At 42.8% G+C, this 19630-nt stretch overlaps 1 protein-coding gene across 1 annotated transcript in view; it reads left to right on the top strand.

Moving 5' to 3' along the window:
* The first annotated feature begins 616 nt into the window (after positions 1–616).
* The window catches only part of F8 (coagulation factor VIII), a 122993-nt gene continuing 103979 nt past the window's right edge, over positions 617–19630 (top strand). Inside the window, exons 1-3 of the mRNA XM_068532435.1 lie at positions 617–950; positions 13108–13229; positions 16227–16349. Of these exons, the coding sequence (XP_068388536.1) occupies positions 805–950; positions 13108–13229; positions 16227–16349 (391 nt within the window). The 5' untranslated portion in view covers positions 617–804. The remainder of the gene's footprint in view (positions 951–13107; positions 13230–16226; positions 16350–19630) is intronic.

Below are 19630 nucleotides of genomic sequence, written 5' to 3'. Positions count from 1 at the left end.
AACATGTGGCGATCTGGGGAAAGGGGTTTCAGGTAGAGGAAACGGCAGATGCTAAGGTCCAGGTGCAAGGGTGTGCTCGGTGTTTTAAGGAAGAGCAAGGAGGCCAGTAGCCGGAGTGAGATGAAACCTTGGAGGTGGGGGGAAGGGACATGCAGATCATGCGGAAGACTCTAGGCCATGGTCAAAGTGTAGGATTATACTCTGAGTGAGGTCAGAAGCCAGCGGAGGTTTCTGGGCAAAGAAGTAACTGGATCTGCTTTATGGTTTTAAAGGTCATTCATTGGTGTCTGTGGGGGGCAAGGGCAGAAGCAGGGAGACTATTAGAATGTTACTCTTGCTGGTGCAGGTGGATTCCAGAAGCTTCAACAACATCTTTGGCGTCTCTTGCTGCTGCTGCTACTAAGAAAGGCGGAGCGCGCTAGGACTAACACAGATTGGAGCTCCTCTTCACCTTCGGCCCCCTCTTTCCTTTCCTCAAAGGCTCTGAGCAAAGCAGCATTCTTGTGCCCCTGCCGCTTTCAGAGGTGAACGGGTTAAGCTTTAGCTCAGCCTCCCTTTTCCTACTCAGTTCTTCCTGTGGCTGCTTCCCACTGCCAAAAAGGAAGCAATCCTATCCGTCACTGCTGAGCGCTAATGCTGCTGTCACTCCAGCCAGTCAAGTTCCCTAAAGTCCTTTGAGAAAATTTTGGGACTTTTCACTAAATCATACAAAATTTACCTTTTTCCTCCTGGGAGCCAAAGATATTTTTAGAGAAGAATTAATCTTTCGTTTCTCCAGTCGAACATTTTCTAGCAATCAGAGCCATGCAAATAGAGCTCTCCACCTGCTTCTTTCTGTGCCTTTTGCCTTTCAGCTTTGGTGCCATCAGAAGATACTACCTGGGCGCGGTGGAACTGTCCTGGGACTATATGCAAAGTGAACTGCTCAGTGAGCTGCACGTGGACACAAGGTAAAGGCCTGTTCTAGACGGGCCGGTCAGGATGGTGGGGCTGTGACTCCGGCTGTTTTGTCCATTGCTTCTCTTGGTCACATGCTGCCACTCTGGAAGCTAGAGAGTGGAGTAGAGTGAGGGCGAAGAGGCAAGCAGCCTAAGAGACAGAAGGAAACTTCCCTCAGCCTACCCCCCAGCTTCCACAGGGAGAAGGGCACTAAGACCCATCAATATTACACGCAATTTTGCTGTAAGGATAGTATTAGCCATGAGTTCAGAAACTTTTCATCTTTTCTGGGTTCTGGTGCATTTGGGGAGAGTAGTATTAAATAATCTTTCCAATATTATCTATGGTCGTTGATTTATTCAGATTTTTCTACCTCTTCTTCAGTCAATATTGGTTATATGCATTTCCCTAGAAAGCAATCGGTTATCCCTAGATTTGATAATGTATTGGTATCAAGTTACATAATAGTCTTGTGATATTGTTAAACTGTTCTGTGTCTGTGGTTATATCTCCATTCTTAGTTTGTGTATGTTCTCTTTACCTCTCTTATAAATAATATTTCCAGGAAGTTTCTCGATTTTATTGCTTTTGTCAGGACCCATCTTTTGGTTCTATCAATTTCTGTTTTTACTTTCATCAATTCATTTCTTCTTCCTAGTTTCCTTTGGTTCATTTAGTTGATCTAACTTTTTGCTTATTGAGTTGAATGCTGAAGTCATTTGTTTTAAATTTTGTTTTGTTTTCTTTAAATGTGTATTATAAAGATTTAAACCCAATACATATATAATGGTAATGTAAATATTAAATATGGTTATGTCATACATACGTTACAATCTTTTCTGTTCTTTTTGCTTTGCTCCCCACTCTCCTTCTACTTGAGCCCCCTTCTTGATTATCCCCAGTCAGGTAACCCTAGTATGGTAATATATATTCATGTACGCGCACGTATGCACATATATGCAAATAAAGGTTTTCTTGGTCATTGTTTGTTTTACAAAAATGGGATATTATACACTATTCTCACTCACTAACACCTAATAGAATTCTGTCCAAGTCAGTTGGCATAACTTCAATCTTTTTAAGGGCTAAATAAAATTCCCTATTATTCCAGGTTTTTGGCCATTATATCCTATATCATTACATACTGATGCTTTTTTTTTTTTTCATACTGATGCTTTTATTCCTATAGGACAGATTCTCAAGAGGGATATTGCTGGAATGAAGGGAATATTTCCTTTTTAGTTTTAATTTCCAAAAAGGCTAGAACTCTTCAAGCATTTCTACCATCAACATATAGGAGTGCCCTTCTCCCTGCATTCACATCAGCAATAAGTTTTACCTTGTTTTTTAATTTTTGCCAATCTAGTAGGTATGGAGTGATATTTCATCATTACAATAATCGCATTCCTTTTATTTCTAATGAGGCTGAACATCTTTTCAAATGCTTGTTGACTACTACGTTTATATTTTGAGATTTGACTATTCACATGTTTTGCCCATTTTTCTTTGGGCTCTTTCATTTTTTTTTTAGATTATGAGAACTATTTTATTCTTATAAGTGTTAACCCTTTGTTAGACTACATTAATATACTAATGTATATTGCAATTTCGCCAAAGACTTATTGTTTGTCTGTTGACTTTGTTTTCTGCACATGAAGTTTGTTTATTCTCCCAGATTCTCTTGCAAGACTTTTACTGTTTTGCTTTTTACATTTATGGCTTCAATTCATCTGATAATTATTTTTGTATATGGTATGGGAGTGGGATCTGTCTAGTTTTATTTCCATCCAGATCAATAGCCTATCGCAAGGCACCGTTATCAAACAATACATCTTTTGCCACTTATTTTTTTTTATATTGTTTTTTTTACTTTTTCATTAAACATTAAAAATTGAATAAAAACATTCATCATATAAAATTCTCATATATATTAGTATCTATTTCATTAAATTTCATTAAATTTATACATAAATTTTATTAATATAATAAATGTAAGTAATTTATTATGACATTTATCCCTATGCATTTTATAAATATGTTGCTATTGTTTTTTGGGTTTATTTATTTATTTATTTATTTTTGGCTGTGTTGGGTCTTCGTTTCTGTGCAAGGGCTTTCTCCAGTTGCGGCAAGCAGGGGCCACTCTTCATCGCGGTGCGCGGGCCTCTCACTATCACAGCCTCTCTTGTTGCGGGGCACAGGCTCCAGATGCGCAGGCTCAGTAGTTGTGGCTCACGGGCCTAGCCGCTCCACGGCATGTGGGATGTTCCCGGACCGGGGCACGAACCCGTGTCCCCTGCATTGGCAGGCGGATTCTTAACCACTGTGCCACCAGGGAAGCCCTATGTTGCTATTGTTAATCAAATGTTTTCTCCTATGTTCTTGATGTTAAGTACCAGAATAGAGAAAAGCTCTTGGTTTGTGTATATTCATCTCAAATCTAGCTACCTTACTGAATTCTCATATAAATTCTAATAATTTTACATGGCAGTCTCTATGTGTATTGAATCATATTCAAAATAAGACAGATTCTAGCTCTTTTCCAATGTTTAATCAGTTATTTCTTTTTCGTATCTTATTGATTTTACTTGGAACAGTCTTCATATTTTGCTTTTTAGAATAACATTTGCTGTTTGTTCTTGATAAGTGGCCTTTGTTACTCCTTGCCATAAAATTTTCATTAGTAATGGCTTTTCAGCATTCTAGCATCATATGAATTTTGGCCTTTAATATGTTGAGGACAAATAGATTATGTCAATAGACTTCCTGACATTGAATATCCTTACATTCTTGGAGTAAAATCTAATGTTCATACAATTTGATTATTGTTGGGTTCTATGTGCTAATATTTCTTTAGACACTGGGTGCCTTTATTATGTGGGATTTATCTATAGCTTTATTTTTTAATTTAAGTATAGTTGATTTATAATATTGTGTTAGTTTGAAGTGTAGAGCATAGTGATTCGGTATTTTTACATATTATATTCCATCATAGCTTTTTAGAAGATAATGGTTATAGTTTCCTGTGCTATACTGTATATCCTTGTTGCTTACCTATTTTATATATAGTAGTTTGTATCTGTTAATCCCATACCCTTAATTTGTCTCTCCCCCCTTCCCTCTCCCCTTTGATAACCATAAGTTTGTTTTCTATATCTGTGAGTCTGTTTCTGTTTTGCATATACATTCATTTGTATTATTTTTTAGATTCCACATATGAGTGAAATATATAGTATTTGTCTTTCTCTGTCTGACTTATTTCACTAAGCATAATATTCTCTAGGTCCATCCATGTTGCTACAGATGGCAAGATTTCATTCTTTTTTATGGCTGAGTAGTATTCCATTTTGTGTGTGTGTGTGTGTGTGTGTGTGTGTGTGTGTGTGTGTGCGTGTGTGTGTAAAACACATCTTCTTAAGTCAGTTGTCTGTTGATGGGCACTTGGGTTGTTTCCATGCCTTGGCTGTTGTAAATAGTGCTGCTATGAACATTGGGGTACATGTATCTTTTCAAATTACTGTTTTCATTTTTTTCTGGATGTATAGCTTTATTTTTTACTATTATTATTAGATTTTGGTATTAAAGTTTTATTGGCTTTATCAAATGAATTGGTGAGTGTTCTATCCTTTTCTATTGCCTAAAATAGCTCAAATAACATTAGAGTTATCTATTGTTTTAAAGTTAGATAAGACTCACATATGAATCCATTTGGTCCAAGTGACATTTGCAATATCTTTAATCATCTCTTCAGGCTCTTCTATGATAACTAGTCAAATCAAAATTTCAACTTATTTTTGGAGTCAGCTTTAATAACTTTATACCTTTCTAGGAAATCATTTCCTTTATTTTTTCAATTTTGTTGCCACTGTGTTGCATATAGCACTCTCTCATGATTCTTTTACTCCACATTATCTGTAGCTATTTGCCCTTTCTCATTCTTAAATTCTTAAATTTTTGTTATTTATCTTTTCTACATGAACAAGTTTATCAGGGATTTCTCTTTGGTTGTTGTTGGGGGTGGTCTTTTCAAATAATGAGCTTTTGGCTTTTTTTGTTCTTCGTTATTTTTTTTTAATTAATTAATTAATTTTATTTATTTTTGGCTGCGTTGGGTCTTTGTTGCTGTGCACGGGCTTTCTCTAGTTGCGGCGAGCGGGGGCTACTCTTCGTAGCGTTGCCCGGGCTTCTCATTGTGGTGGCTTCTCTTGTTGCGGAGCACGGGCTCTAGGTGTGCGGGCTCAGTAGTTGTGGCTTGTGGGCTCTAGAGCGCAGGCTCAGTAGTTGTGGTGCACGGGCTTCGTTGCTCCACGGCATGTGGGATCTTCCCAGACCAGGGCTCAAACCTGTGTCCCCTGCATTGGCAGGCGGACTCTTAACCACTGCGCCACCAGGGAAGTCCCTGGTTATTTTTTATATTTAATTTATTTCCAGATTTTATCTTTATCCATGATAGTTTCTTTTGGCTTGTCATGCTATATTTTTTCTAATATCTTAGGAAAAATAATATGTTCTTTTCTCTTTCTTTTGTCCTTTGTTTTTAACAGTGAAGGCATTTAAAGCTATATGTTTTTCTCTGAGAACAGTTTTTCCATATCCCATAGGTTATGTTATGAAGAGTTTTCTTTTCATTGTTTTCAGTAGAGTCTGTAATATCCTCTTTGATTTCATTTAGAAGCATGATTTTTAATCACGTTTTTAATTTGGTTGTCAAGTTATATTTTTGGTATTTGGATCAACTTTGAGCATCCTGTTAGTTTCCTACTGCTGTGTAACAAATTACCTCAAACTTAGCAGTTTGCAACATCCATTTATTATCTCACAGTTTCAGTGGGTCAGAAGTCCAGGTGGGCTCAACTAGGTACTCTGCTCAGGATCATACAAGGCCAAAATCAAGGTGTTGATAGGGCTTTGCTCCTTACTGGAGACTCTTTGGGGAATCCACTTCCAGGCTGAATTGGAATTTAGTTCCTTCTCTCAGTTGATGTTACCAGTATTTAATTTTAGTCATTTTAATGACTATGTGGTGGTATCTTACTGTATGTTTAATTTACATTCTCTGGTAACTAAAGATGCCGAGCATCTTTGCATGTGTAATTGACCATTCCTGTATCTTATTTAATAAAATGTTTATTCAAATCTTCAGCCCATTTTTAAATTGGGTTGTCTTATTGTTGAGTTTTGAGAATTCTTTGTATATTCTGGATAGAAGTACATTTTCAGATGTACCTGTTTTCAATATTTTCTCCCAGCACAAAGGTTTTCATTTTAATGAACTCCAATTTATCTATTCTTTTTTCTGCTGGTTGCTTGTGGTTTTGGTGTCATATCTAAAAAGCCATTGCCAAATCCAAAGTCACAAAGATTTACACCTGTTCTCTTCTAAGAGGTTTATAGTTTTAGCTCTTATATTTAGTTCTTTGATATACTGAGTTAACTTTTGTGTATGGTTTAAGGAAGAGATCCAAGCCTGTGGTTTTGCAGTGTTAATGATCCTGAAGTAGAGGCCCAGATGGTCAGTAGCCTGGTATCTAAATGAACCATTGACCATTTATCCATTAATGTTGGTCTTTTTGAAAATTAATATTGAGATATTTGTACTTAATACATTGTGCTTATATTATAGCTTTCATCTAACATGCAGGCTGAGGTATAGTGGATAATAGACTGACTGTAAAGTTGAATTGAATGGAGAAAATGATTTATTATCTAGCTTTCTGTTGTTTTATAGGCAGTCACATGTATTTACCAGGCAAAAGTTGATAGAATTTTTATTTTGATGATACCATTTTATAGTCTAGATTATTTTGATACTGATTAACAGGATAAGCTGACTCTGGACACATCCTGACAACCTCTGCCAAGGTCTGAAACAAACATCTGGGAAAATTCAGTTTTGTATTATCTATTCCTGCAGCTGCTCAACTTCTTCTAAGCAAGGGTCAGGGAATATAATAGGTTTTCCGATTGGTTTTAGATACAATGTGGAAGAACAGTTCAGGTCAAGGACATTGTTGCCAAATATATTTGGCAAGATTTATATATCAAACCTCAAGGGAAATACACAAACAAAAAACCCACATAAGCTAGGAAGGAGTAAAACCTGTGAACCCGGGAACATTTTGTCACTTACTGTGCAGATTACCCTGAATCTGAGACATAAATCACGTCCCACTTGACTAGGGCCTAGGCCTTCTGTTTCTGTCTCACAATCTTGATCTTTTATCTAGCTTTTGGTTTTCACTCTTCCCTCAGAGAGAGAAAAATTTGTTTTCTGTGTGCTCATGATCCTGTTCCTTCTCTGCTCTTCCAAGATCTTGATCTAGTAAACATTTTTTATGTCTTATATTTTCATTTTGGTCATAAATATTAAAGTGAAAGTACTGTGCTAGTGTATGTCAAAATACCTATCTCTGGACATGGGTCTGAGTCTTGTTAGAAACCAATGGAAACTTTGGAGAAACTGAGTAGGGTATACTCAGGAGAACCAAGGAGATGGAGTGGGAAAAGGGGAAGGGAACAAACTAGGGATGAGTTGATGACTGTGGAAGGGCATAGTCTCAAAGCGGCCAGGAGATGGGACAAATGAACTGAAGGGAGGAGTATACGCCATGATGTAGGCATCAAATAATGTTAAATGACTAAAAGCCATGTAGGTCTATGCCTAGGCTAATGCCATGGAAATTTCTAGACATGGATGAAATTAGAGCACATTTAAATATGAATTAATATCACCATTTGGGTTCCCCAGAAGCAGACTGTGAGATGGATATCAACGTGCAGGAATTTTATTTAGAGTGTTCTTGGGATCAATATCTGGGAAAGCAGGGGAGGGCGGAGGGAGAAGCCGGGCCGCAGTGCAGGCCAGCCCTACCAGGAGCTCTGGAACGGGAATGACCCTTCTTCGTTGTCCCACTTGGGCCAACGCGGCCAGGCCCCCTCTGTCTCCGTACTGATCAGTCATTAAGCACTGGCTCTCCTGGGAAGGGGCGTGGCTCTCCTGGGAAGGGGGCGTGACCTGCTCCAGAAAGGGGCTGTGGTCTGCTCTGGGGATGGGCGTGGCCTCCCTGAGAAGGGCCAGTGGGCTGCTTTGGAAAAGGGGCGTCCAGGCCCTGTGCGCGGGGCATGAGCCCGGCGGGCCGCTCCCCGAAGATACCGGAGCTGAGGGCTGTCCTCCAGCAGCACCCACCCCCCAGGTGGCCGGGTTCGAGTACTTTCCGGGCCGCCCCCTCCCCATCTCCATCACAGCCCCACTCACTCACCCTCCATGTCCTCACCTGCATCGGGGGCAGCTTCTCCAGGCCCCAGGGGCCGTCGCATCGCGCCCCTCAGCTGGTGTGGCTGCCCTGGGGTGTGACCCACTCCTGCCCGCTTCGCGTGGGACGGCCCTCCCCCCTTGGTGGTCGTGCCCCGGGGGCTCCTCGTCTGGCGTGCCGCTCCTTGGGTACGGTAGCCCCAGTTGCCCAGGCGGCGCCCCTGGCTTCTCACTCAGTGAGACTCTTGTGTTTTGTGCTGTGAGGACCTTCTGCACTGCCGAGCCCAGAGCTACAGGTGGGGATGGGCGGCACAGACTCCCCGGGTGGGTCACGGGGGAAGAGAGGTTCTTTTGCTGCCATTCTGTGGTTCCTAAACCCGTGTGTTCTCATTGGGGCCACAGAACCATCTTTGAATCAATGAATATCCAGCACCTTGGAAGTTGACCCTCTATCCTTATGGAGCCCTGCCTCCAAGCTGGAGCTTTAGCTGTGCCTTTAAGAGGTCATTCCATTGCTCTCTCTGTCTGGCAGTTTCTGCATGGGGTGGCATCTGATAAAGCCAGTGGATGCCATGGTCATGGGCTCACTCCAGCACCTCCTTTGCTGTACAGTGGTCCCCTGGTCTGATATGATGTCATATGGGAGCCTACATCAGTGAATCAAACCCTCTGTGAGGCCTCAGACAGTGGTGCTGGCTGAGGTCTTGCAGGCAGGAAAGCTAACGTATCCCTGAAATACATGTCTCTTCTCTTCAGAATGAAGAGCCAGCCCTTCTAGGGTGGAAGGGATCCAATGCAATTTGCCACCGAATAGCTGGCTGGTCTCCATGATGGACAGCGCCCAGTGAGAAACTCAGCATTGGTTTCTGTTGCTGGCAGGTTGGATCTGGGGAGGCAACACAAGTTAAATGAGCCTTAGTCAGTGGGAACCCTTGCTTTTGAGTCCATGCATTAATTCTCTCCACGCCGCCGCAGCCACTTGGCTCGCATCTTGCCAGCAGTGAGATGGCCCATGTAGAGGCTGGCTAATGGTAATCGTCAGTCATTTTGTCTCCGTTATTGTTCTGCACTTCTTCCACAGTAGCTATTCTCTGATGGCATTAACATATGACATGAAGGTTCTTTTATTTTGCACCCACTCACTGATATGCCTTTGCCCCAGACAGCCTTGTCCTTGACCTTCCATTCCTTTTCTTTCTAGGCCCTTGAACAGCCAGCCAAGCCATTTGCTGCTGTCCATTCGTCTGTATATATTTGAACCTTGGGCCGTTTCTCTTTCTGCTCAAAGTGAACATCCAACATTAGCCAAAATTTGGCCCATCGGGAGATTTTCCTTCACCATTGTCTATTAAATCCACCCCTGAGTGGGGCTGTAATACAACAGCAGTCAATTTTTGGCTCGTACCTGAATACCAAGCTGACCCAACTGTACATAATCTCAGGCTTTTTCCCCCCCAGCAAGTGGTCGCCGGGGACCCCCCACATGGCTGTGGGTGTGACTTGAGGTAAAGGTGGCTGTGTAGCACGAGTAGATGAGATGGGCCTCTGACAATCTGCTCATCCAGCCTGCTCGTGCACTCTGGTCCATGCAGATCCCCACGCCTTCCTCCGTAAATCAGCTCCTTTTACTGGAAGGGCTTCCTTATCAGTACGCTGGCTTCTGGCCCGCAGCCAGTACAGAGAGTCACTTGTCCTGGCCTTGGGCTGGCCGAGCTGCTCCCAGCACGTGCTTTCTCGGGTGTCCTGGAAACCCTGGGATGGAGTGAGCTGCAAGGCTCCCTGGGAGGGGAGGGCTGTCAGGGAGGAGAGAATTAAGTCAGTCTCATCTTTGCCTCCTCCCTGAGAGAGGTGTACGCAAAGCAATGCACACTTTGAAGGAGTGTTTTCAGTCCGTCTGCTGCTGCATCCCTCCAAGGCTGCTGAGGTCTTCCTCTGTGACTGTCGGTCGGCCAGTTTCTCTCGTGCTTGCAACAGTCTTTATGTGAAGCAAGAGCTGCTAAACTGTTAGGTGCAGGCTCACCATTTTCAGGCTCTGCCAAACCCTTGTGTCTTCTGAAGGGGCGTCTCCCTCATTTCCTCGGCTGACCCTTCCTCCTTGATTTCGACACTGTCTAGGGCTCACAGAGCCTCCCTCTGCGAGTGGCTGTCTGGTGCGTCTGCCTGTGTCCATGCCTCTTCTTTCCACCGTCGCCTGCCGTTCGTGTTGAGTGCGACTCCCGGAAACTCGCTAGCAGCGTCTGCTCTGTCTGCCATTCGATGCACTTTTATTTTTCCCCAGAGCCGTTCAAACCTACGTCTCTGGGCCACACCCCTCATCAGAGCTCCAGGGGCACAAACTCGGGGACCTACCAGATGGTTCCGCCCTGCTGGGTACCAGCTTCGCCTTAGCATAGCCGCGGTTTTGGTGGGCGGAGGGCCACCGTGTGCCTCACGCAAGCGCTCTGACAGCCTCACGCCTACCCTTTCGCTGGGAAGCACCGTTTTGGGGCCTTGTAAGTTTTCGGTCGTTCTGAGCGGGGTTCTGCGAATCACGGGTGACAGCTTTGCCACAAACTTATAGCTGTCGGTGAATTATCTGAAAGCAAATCGGATGAAAAAGAATGTTGCCAACCAACGTTGTGCAAGTAGTGACAACTTCTGTGTTTCCTTGGGTGATTTTATAGCTTTTTAAGCACACAAATTTCCAAAAAAAAAAAAGGATTGTCTGCTTTTTTTTCTTTTGTGTATGTATGTGTGCAGGAAGTTTATTGGGGCTTAGCTTACTGAGGCTCACCAAGTGTCTGGATAGTTTCCTTGAGGAATGGTGACGTATCAGGGCCTTAGCATTGGTCTCCGTTCCTGGCAAGCTGGACGCTTACAACAGCAGTAGCTAGGTCAGCCTTGGTGAGTCCACGATGTTGAGCCCGTCATAGTCACCATCATGGCTCCTCCATTTATATGTCCATTTTGGCAGCATTGGGGTGCCAACGACTGAGGCTGGCTAACATCAACTGGCTAAGTCATTCAGTTTACTTGGTTGTTTGGTGCAGTTTCCGTGGCAGAAAGTGCAGCATTTATTGCAAGATGCCCAACCTGGGGCCAAGCAAGGAGAACGGGCAGCTCATGCTCAAAAGACCCGAACACCCCGATGGCTTTCAGGGAAGGGTTTTTAAAGGCAAAGTGAGGGATAGGGTTGCGAGGTGCATGATCAGCTCATGGACGTTCTTCTGATTGGTTGGTGGTGAGGTAACCAGGTGGTATTTCGGGAGGGAGTCAACATCATCAACCTTCTGGTTCCAGTGGCCTGGGGTCTACACGCCGGTGGTCAGCATGCCCTTACCTTCCTCCACCTGGTGGGGGTCTTAGTATCTGCAAAACAACTCAAGGATATGACTCAGGATATGATCTATAGCCCTTGAGGAGCAACTTTCTCTCTCCTTTTCAGTGTTGGAAGTTTCTGTTGTCATATGCTCAAACTCAGAGATTTTTTCCTAACAATATCCAGTTTACTAAGGAGCCTATCAAAGGCATTCTTCATTTCCATTACAGTGTTTTTGATCTCTACCTTTTCTTCTTGATTTTTCTTAGAATTTCCATCTTTCTGCTTATATTATCCATCTGTTCTTACATGTTGTCTACTTTTTACATTAAAATATTTGACATATTAGTCATAGTTTTTTTTTTAAATTTCTGGTCTAATACTTCCAACATTCTTGTCATATCTGACTCTAGTTCTGCTGCTTGTTCAGTTTCTATGAACTGTGGGGTTCTTTTTTAATGCCTTTTAGTGTGCCTTGTAAGTTTTTGTTGAATGACGGACATGATGTACTGAATAAAAGGAACTTTGGTAAATTAGGCCTTTAGTAATGTGGTGGTGAGGTGTGGGGAAGCACTCTATAGCCCTATGATTAGGTCTCAGTCTTTTAGTGAGCCTGTGCCCCTGGACTGTGAACTTCACCACTGCTTCTCAGTCTCACCCCTTGACACAGGATGGCTAGAGTTGGGTATTTCCTTTCCTCTACGTGGAAGGAGAAGCAGGATGATGTTGGGTATCTTCCTTCTTCCAGGTAGATAAAGCTGTGATTAAAATCCCAGAATGATAAGCTCTGGTAAAATAATTTCTCATGAGGGCAGGCATAAGAACAGAATGCTCTGGCATATTTTTATTTTTTTATTTTTTATTTTTATTATTTTTTAAAATTTATTTATTTACTTTCCTACTACAGCACTGGTTCCCACAGGCATTTCTGCTTGAAGGTTTCTGTTCTAGTAAGTTGTGATTCTCTGCATTCACCTGTCTGTCTCTCTAATTTTGGGGGCAGCAGTTTTCTCTGTGACTTCATATATAGCTTCCAATCTGCCTTGTTAACAGTAGAGGAGAGTGGGATGGAAGCATTACTTCCAGCTGTTTTTTAAATTATGTTTTATTTTTTTGGCCACACCACACGGCATGCGGGATCTTAGTTACCCGACCAGGGATCGAACCTGAGCCCACTGCACTGGAAGCGTGGAGTCTTAACTACTGGACCACCAGGGAAGTCCCTCAGCTGTTTTTTGTTTGTTTGTTTTTAATTAATTAATTTATTTATTTATTTATTTTGGCTGTGTTGGGTCTTCGTTTCTGTGCGAGGGCTTTCTCTAGTTGCAGCGAGCGGGGGCCACTCTTCATCGCGGTGCGCAGGCCTCTCACCATCACGGCCTCTCCTGTTGCAGAGCACAGGCTCCAGACGCGCAGGCTCAGTAGTTGTGGCTCACGGGCTTAGTTGCTCTGTGGCATGTGGGATCTTCCCAGACCAGGGCTCGAACCCGTGTCCCCTGCATTGGGAGGCAGATTCTCAACCACTGCGCCACCAGGGAAGCCCCCCAACAGCTGTTTTTTAAAGTGGGTTCAAAGAAGGGTCAACCAAAATGAATGACTTTTTCCTTTCTTCACACAGGTTTTCTCCTAGAGTGCCAAGATCTTTTCCATTCAACACCTCAGTCACGTACAAAAAGACTGTGTTTGTAGAGTTCATGGATCAGCATTTCAACATTGCCAAGCCCAGGCCACCATGGATGGGTAATGCAAACAATATTGACTCATTGTTATGAAACTGGGTATCTTATTTCCTTGCAAGGATTCCCCAGTCTTGGGGCTGCAGTTTTCTTGGCCAGGCTTCCCTTATTACCACCCCTCGGGGAAATACACTGGCTGAATGGTCTCAGTCTTCTTACTGGGCCCTCCTCCTCTGCTTGAGTGCCCTTTATCTTGGACCTGGGTTCATTTTATTTCCTCTCTGCTTCCAATCCCTAGCTGATCTTACCCAGTCTCATGGCTTGAAAATATCATATATGCCAATAAGTCCCAAGTTCAGACTGCTTGCTTGATACCTCCACTTAGGTGTCAAATAAGCATGTAACAAGATGTCAAGATGAGACATTTCCTACCTTAGAATGATTGCTCAGAATTATAGGTGACAAGTACCCCCAAATTCTAAAGAGAGACATCAGGCCACCTATTCAGGACTTGGTCAGGTAGTGGTCCAAAATTGGTTCAGCAACCTTTAGCCCATCATATACCTCCAGCCTATATAAAAGAAGGTTAGGAACTTATGAAAGAGTTTAGATTTGAAGATTTCTTTTTTTTTAAAATTTATTTAATTAATTAATTTATTTTTTGGCTGCCTTGTGTCTTTGTTGCTGTGTGCTGGCTTTCTCCAGTTGCCTCGAGCAGGGGCTACTCTTTGTTGCGGGGCGCGGGCTTCTCATTGCGGTGGCTTCTCTTGTTGCAGAGTATGGGCTTTAGGTATGTGGGCTTCAGTAGTTGTGGCTCGTGGGCTCTAGAGCACAGGCTCAGTAGTTGTGGTGCACAGGCTTAGTTGCTCCGTGGCCTGTGGGATCTTCCTGGACCAGGGCTCGAACCCATGTCCCCTGCATTGGCAGGCGGATTCTTAACCACTGCGCCAGCAGGGAAGTCCCCTTGAGGATTTCTTTTGAAAGCATTTTGGTGTTTTGTATATTCCCATGGGGGGAGGGAGGCCTCTCCCTCATGCCAAGCTGCAGTGAGGGAGGCTTCAGGAGAATCATTTAGAAAACTTGACATAGTTCTTCTGGAGCTTGGAAGATACTGACTAGTGCCTGATTTTTATCTGGAAAAACTTTCAGTGCCAGAGTGTTGGGGAGCTTCCCCTGATGGCTTAATAAGGAGAGTGGGCTGTAGCGGAAGCTAACTGCACTGCAACTGTTAGGTGTGAGACCAGGAAGCTCATAGGACAAGACTTGCCGCAAGAAGACCCTGCCTGAGAGGACTTCCTGCCAGGGCTAGGTGATCCCAACAGAAAAGATCTATGTGATTGTACTGTCAGAAGCAGAAACCGAGAGGAGAGATAAAGTGACAGCTGGAGAGGGCGTATCCCATGCCAGGGGGAGGTGGAGTAGGACGTCCCCATATTGGGAGGGAGAGAGTCTCTAAAGAACTCATATAAGTTCTCTAGGAAAGAAAGACCCAGAATTTTGGCATGTGCCACGTCCAGGAGGTACCAAAGCCAAGAAAGATCTTGTCAGCATGTCTCTTTTTGCACTCTTGTCCTTTGTCCACTAGCTCCAACTTTAGAAAGTCCAGAGGCAGTAAAATGAGAAAGCAGTGAAGCTGCCAACCAAACTTCCTTTTCCCATTACAGGTTTCTGAGCCTGTTTCAGAACTGAACTGGAGGAGGGAGGGGGCCTTAAATTGCAGGTGACATCAAAAGTTTGATATTAGACCAGACTGGACTTATTAGTACCTAAAAATGATACTCTTAATATGTGAAGGTTACTGGAAAAAAAGTGGGACTGTTCAAAATGCAACAAAGGGAAATTCCACATACAATTAAAAACTATGAAAAATAAACCTATTTCATATTTTCATCCCATTGAATCCAGCCCATTCAATAAAACCATTTGTAGGCATCTTATCCTTAGTATGTGTATAAGTCAGAAGTCTTGATTTTCCTCTAAATTTTCTGTGCCATGGCCTGACTACCACCCACTTGCACAAACCAAAATCACAGGAGTCATTCCTGGCTCCTGGCTCTCTCACTTCTTTCCCCCCCATCTTCAATATCCAACCCATGAGCAAGTCTTGTTGACTTGTTGACATTGTTGAAATAAATAGACTACCAGATATTTCTCCAGAAAAGATGGGTTTATTCAGGATCAGCAGAGAATTGCAATTTGGGATCTGCAACCATGGCAAGCTACAAACAAGTCCCTGAATAGCAAGGGGAGAGGAACACAGTTTATTGAGGGGAAAAGGAAGTTGGAAGGCCTAGCGTAAACAAAGAGTCCATGGCTGCTCATTGGCTGAGTCCTTGCCAGGAAAGATGAGGAGTCTTCTTCCCGTTGGGTTCTGCTATTGTCACAGGGCGTGAGAGCGCCCCCTTCTGGTCTCCCAACTCTATTTAATTGATGTTTCTGTTTATTAATATTTTTTACACTCTTTCTCTAAAACAAGTCCCAAGTCTGCTTCTTCTAAATTCCAAATTCATCCAAACTGCTGTAGCCTACAAAGTCCTACATGTTATGTTCCCTGCCTGCCTCGATAACCTTATTTTCTACTATTCCCTTGCTCATTCACTTTGCTTCAACCACATGTTAGTTTACCATATTTAAAGTGTCCTCTACTTCCTGCCTCATCATTTTCTAGCACGCCATCATCATTTATAGCATTTATAACAACCTACAATTTTCTTCTTTCTTTATTTACATGGTTAATGTCTCTAGAATGTGATCTCCATGATCTATCTTGTTAACTACTGCATCTCTAGTGCCTAGGGCAGTTTCTAGAATATAGTAGGAACTCAACTATTAGTTGAATGAATAAATGCATTGAATGAATTGCCAGAAATCTGTCTTCAGAACAACTATGAGGCTGAGCTGGTTATAGCAGTTTATGTATTCATTCATTCAGCTACTACTTTTTATCAATAACCACAGGGGCATGCTTCTCTACTGTGACTTTGACCATCACTTTTGTGATAACAGGTTTTCTGGAGTGCCACCCTCCAAATGACCTTTGGGGGACATCTCATTCTTGCAGGTCTGCTGGGTCCTACCATCCAGGCTGAGGTTTATGACACAGTGGTCATTACACTTAAGAATATGGCTTCTCATCCTGTTAGTCTTCATGCTATTGGCGTATCCTACTGGAAATCTTCTGAAGGTGAGTCAAATGCCCTCCTATTGTCCTGTCATCCTAGGGACAGAAGAGTATTGAGTATAAGGGCATACAGCTACTGAATGTTGGATTCGGGATTCAAACCTAGGCGCATTTCATGAAGTCAAGAACCTTGTCATTTTAGTCTGGACCCTAAAGTTTGTTACTGTCCCCTGTTCTCCCTTGGGGAGCCAGGCCGCGGATGTTAAAAATCCCACTGTACCTGCCTTCCTATGCCCAGAAAACTTCCTAGGGAGGATCAAGGCCCATGGTATAGAAATGAAACAGAATTCTTCTCCTTCCTTAGATTCAGACTTTCCAGATATCTCCTCTGCCTCCCCTTCCCCCAATTTCTAAATATGTGATTAGGGCCAACTAGCAGAAGCACAAGCTGACCTCATTACAGCAAACAACCTGTTTGGCCACAGCCCCCACTTCACCTAGCTTCTCCTTAACCTTCACAGTGCAGGAAGGGAGGGAAGGCAGAGCCACAACAGACTGTGATATTGCCCAGATAGACTATGGCATATACAGATCAAGAATATTCAAGTAAATCATTAAGAAATGATTGGAGCACATGCCCTGTATTGTACGGTCTAACTATGCTTATGAGTTGACTAATTTCTCATCCTGAAATTGGAAAGCATTAGTTTTCTAGGTTGCACTCGTTAGGTCAGGGCAGACCTGGACTGGGGGAAGGTGAAAGACAGGAGGGGGCAGGTGCCATAGAGGAAAAGTCATCCCAGGTTCTGACTGGTGCCTGGCAGGCTGTTTCCATGAGGCTTATCTACTTGGAAGCTTCCAGAACTAATCTAGGGGCATTTTAGAGAGACCAGGGTTCCCACAATTCTGTAGCTGGGAGCTGACTGTAGAGATGACTCTTTTGCACCCTAAGCCTGGTGAGTTCTGGGAAGATAGACTATCATCTCTCACACATACATCTACAGTGGTTCTTTCCAGGAACAACACAGTGAGTCAATGGCCTATTGCCCATGCGATTTACGGTCCTAGCATGAGCCTGTGTATTTGTATGTTATGATCCACAGGCTCCTGGCCTTCTTAGACTAGCCTGGGGGCCCCAGGATGTAAGTTAAATCCGTGACGATGTTGAGTATCACTTCATATGCTTGTTGACCTTTCTGATATCCTTTTGTAAAGTATCTGATCAACTGTTTAAGTGTTTTCCTGTTGAAAAAAAATGAGTTGTTTATCTTTTTCTTATTGATTTGTGGAGGTACTTTATATATTCTGAATACAAATCCTTTGACAGATATAAATATTTGCATATCTTCTTCCAGTCTGTAGCTTGAATTTTAATTTTTAATTTTACTCTCTTAATAGTTTTCTTTTTTGGTAAACAGAAGTTCTTAAAGTTAATTAAGCACGAAAGTTCAACAGTTAATGAAGCACAAAAAAGGTATCACATTTTTTTCCTTTTATGTTAGAGCTTTGTGTCTTGTTTAAGACATTTGCCTATCCCAAAGTCATGAAGAATTTCTTCTATGCTTTCCTCTAGAAGTTTTATTTTCCCTTTCATACTTATGTCTGTGACCCATCTTAAATTAATTTTTGTGTATGGTTTCCCTATAGCATCTTTAAACAGCTTTGTTGAGGTATAATTTACATACCACAAAATTCACTCATGTAAAGTAGTTTAATGACTTTTACTAAATTTAGACAGTTGTGCAGCCATCAACACAATCCATGTCAAGAAGTTCTGTCTTTGCAGTTCAAGCCCCATTCCCACTCTCAGTCCCAGACAACTTCTGATCTGCTTTATATCTCTATAGCTTTGCAAGCCTGTCATTTTTATCTCCCAAACCAACTCTGGTAAATTATATTTCAGTTTACCAAATAGTCATCCCCTCCCCCAGAGTGGCAGGAGTACATTTCCCTGCCATATTGTTGTTGGACGTGGCCATATGATGTATGCCAAGATAGCTAGTTCACATGGAGTGTCTGTCAGAGGAAATTTCAAGTTTGGTCTTGAGCTGAAAATGGAAACCCAATACTAGAGAAAGGCTTTTAATTTCTTCTCTGGACAAGTGGCGTTCTAAGACACCAACCTAGGCTGTAAGTGGGTCCACAAAATGAGGCTCTGAGTAGGAATGAGATGAGGTTGGCCATGAGCTGCAAAACTTTGAGGGAGCTGTGAAAGACAGCATGGGGGCATACGAGTTAAGAAGTGCCAACCCAAAGCTGCTGAGCAGACATACAAAGGAAAAATAGCTGAAGGCACCAGAGAGTGAAGTGGAGTAGCCTCTGAAGCACAGCATTTGTCCTGTGGTAGAATAGTCATGCCCAGGGGTCACTGAGCTGTGGCCCTTCAGAACTGAGACCAACAAAAATCCTTGGCATGGGGAGTCAGAATGTGGGTCTCAACTCCTGCTGGACACCCAGGAATTTGGGATGTCTCAGCAGGCTAGCTTCTGGGGGCCTAGGCCAGACCTGGGGCAAGGCTGACCCAGCAGCAGCATGGGGTTGAATAGAGGGCTAACCAGGACACTGGAAGCAGACAGGCAGACTTTCTGAACTCTCAAATGTCCCAACAGTGTTCTTCCTCATATAATAGAAGATAAAAATTACACAAAACACATTCTGCTTAGAATATTTGCGGTGGCTGATATATAAGCTCAGGTAAGACTCTGATGGAGACATTAGTAGATATGTAAACTTTAAGGGCTGTGCACAATGCTTTTTCCCAGGGACTGCCTACTTCACTTGGTCTTGACAAATCAACTTTGTCTTCACCGAAGGATAGACCTTGTTATTAGCAACCTGAGCAGAACCCAAAATCTCAGGTTCAAGCTTTCAACATTCTGAACATCACTTCCTATTTTTCCAGCTGTCATTCTCTCACTGCCCACTCCTACAATTCTTCATTCTCATTGGGATCCACCATGTACTGACCCTACAATTTTTCACCGTCTGCCTTGCCAAGACAGGTATAGTTTTCACGCATTCTTGGCCTCTCATCAACCCTCCAACCCCAACCTTAGTATTAGGAAAAAGGGCATTCTTTTCCTAATGAAATATTTCAAACAAAAAAAGGTACAGGAAATAATAGAGCAAACAAACATGTACCCATTACCTCACTTTGGCAAATCTTAACATTTTGCCATGTTTGCTTACTTTATTTTAAGAAATTAAACATTATAGATATAGTTGAAGCCCCTTCTTTACCCGGCCATGATCCCCTACCTCCCTATCCAAATGTATTCACTATTCAGAATTTTATACCAACCCACAATCACACAGACACCTGAACCACACTCGCCAACCTGAGG

The sequence above is a fragment of the Eschrichtius robustus genome, chromosome X, assembly GCF_028021215.1.
Source record: "Eschrichtius robustus isolate mEscRob2 chromosome X, mEscRob2.pri, whole genome shotgun sequence".
In the NCBI taxonomy this organism is placed as follows: Eukaryota; Metazoa; Chordata; class Mammalia; order Artiodactyla; family Eschrichtiidae; genus Eschrichtius; species Eschrichtius robustus.
Note: the sequence above shows the minus strand (reverse complement) of the source record. Positions and strands in the feature narration are given on the sequence as shown.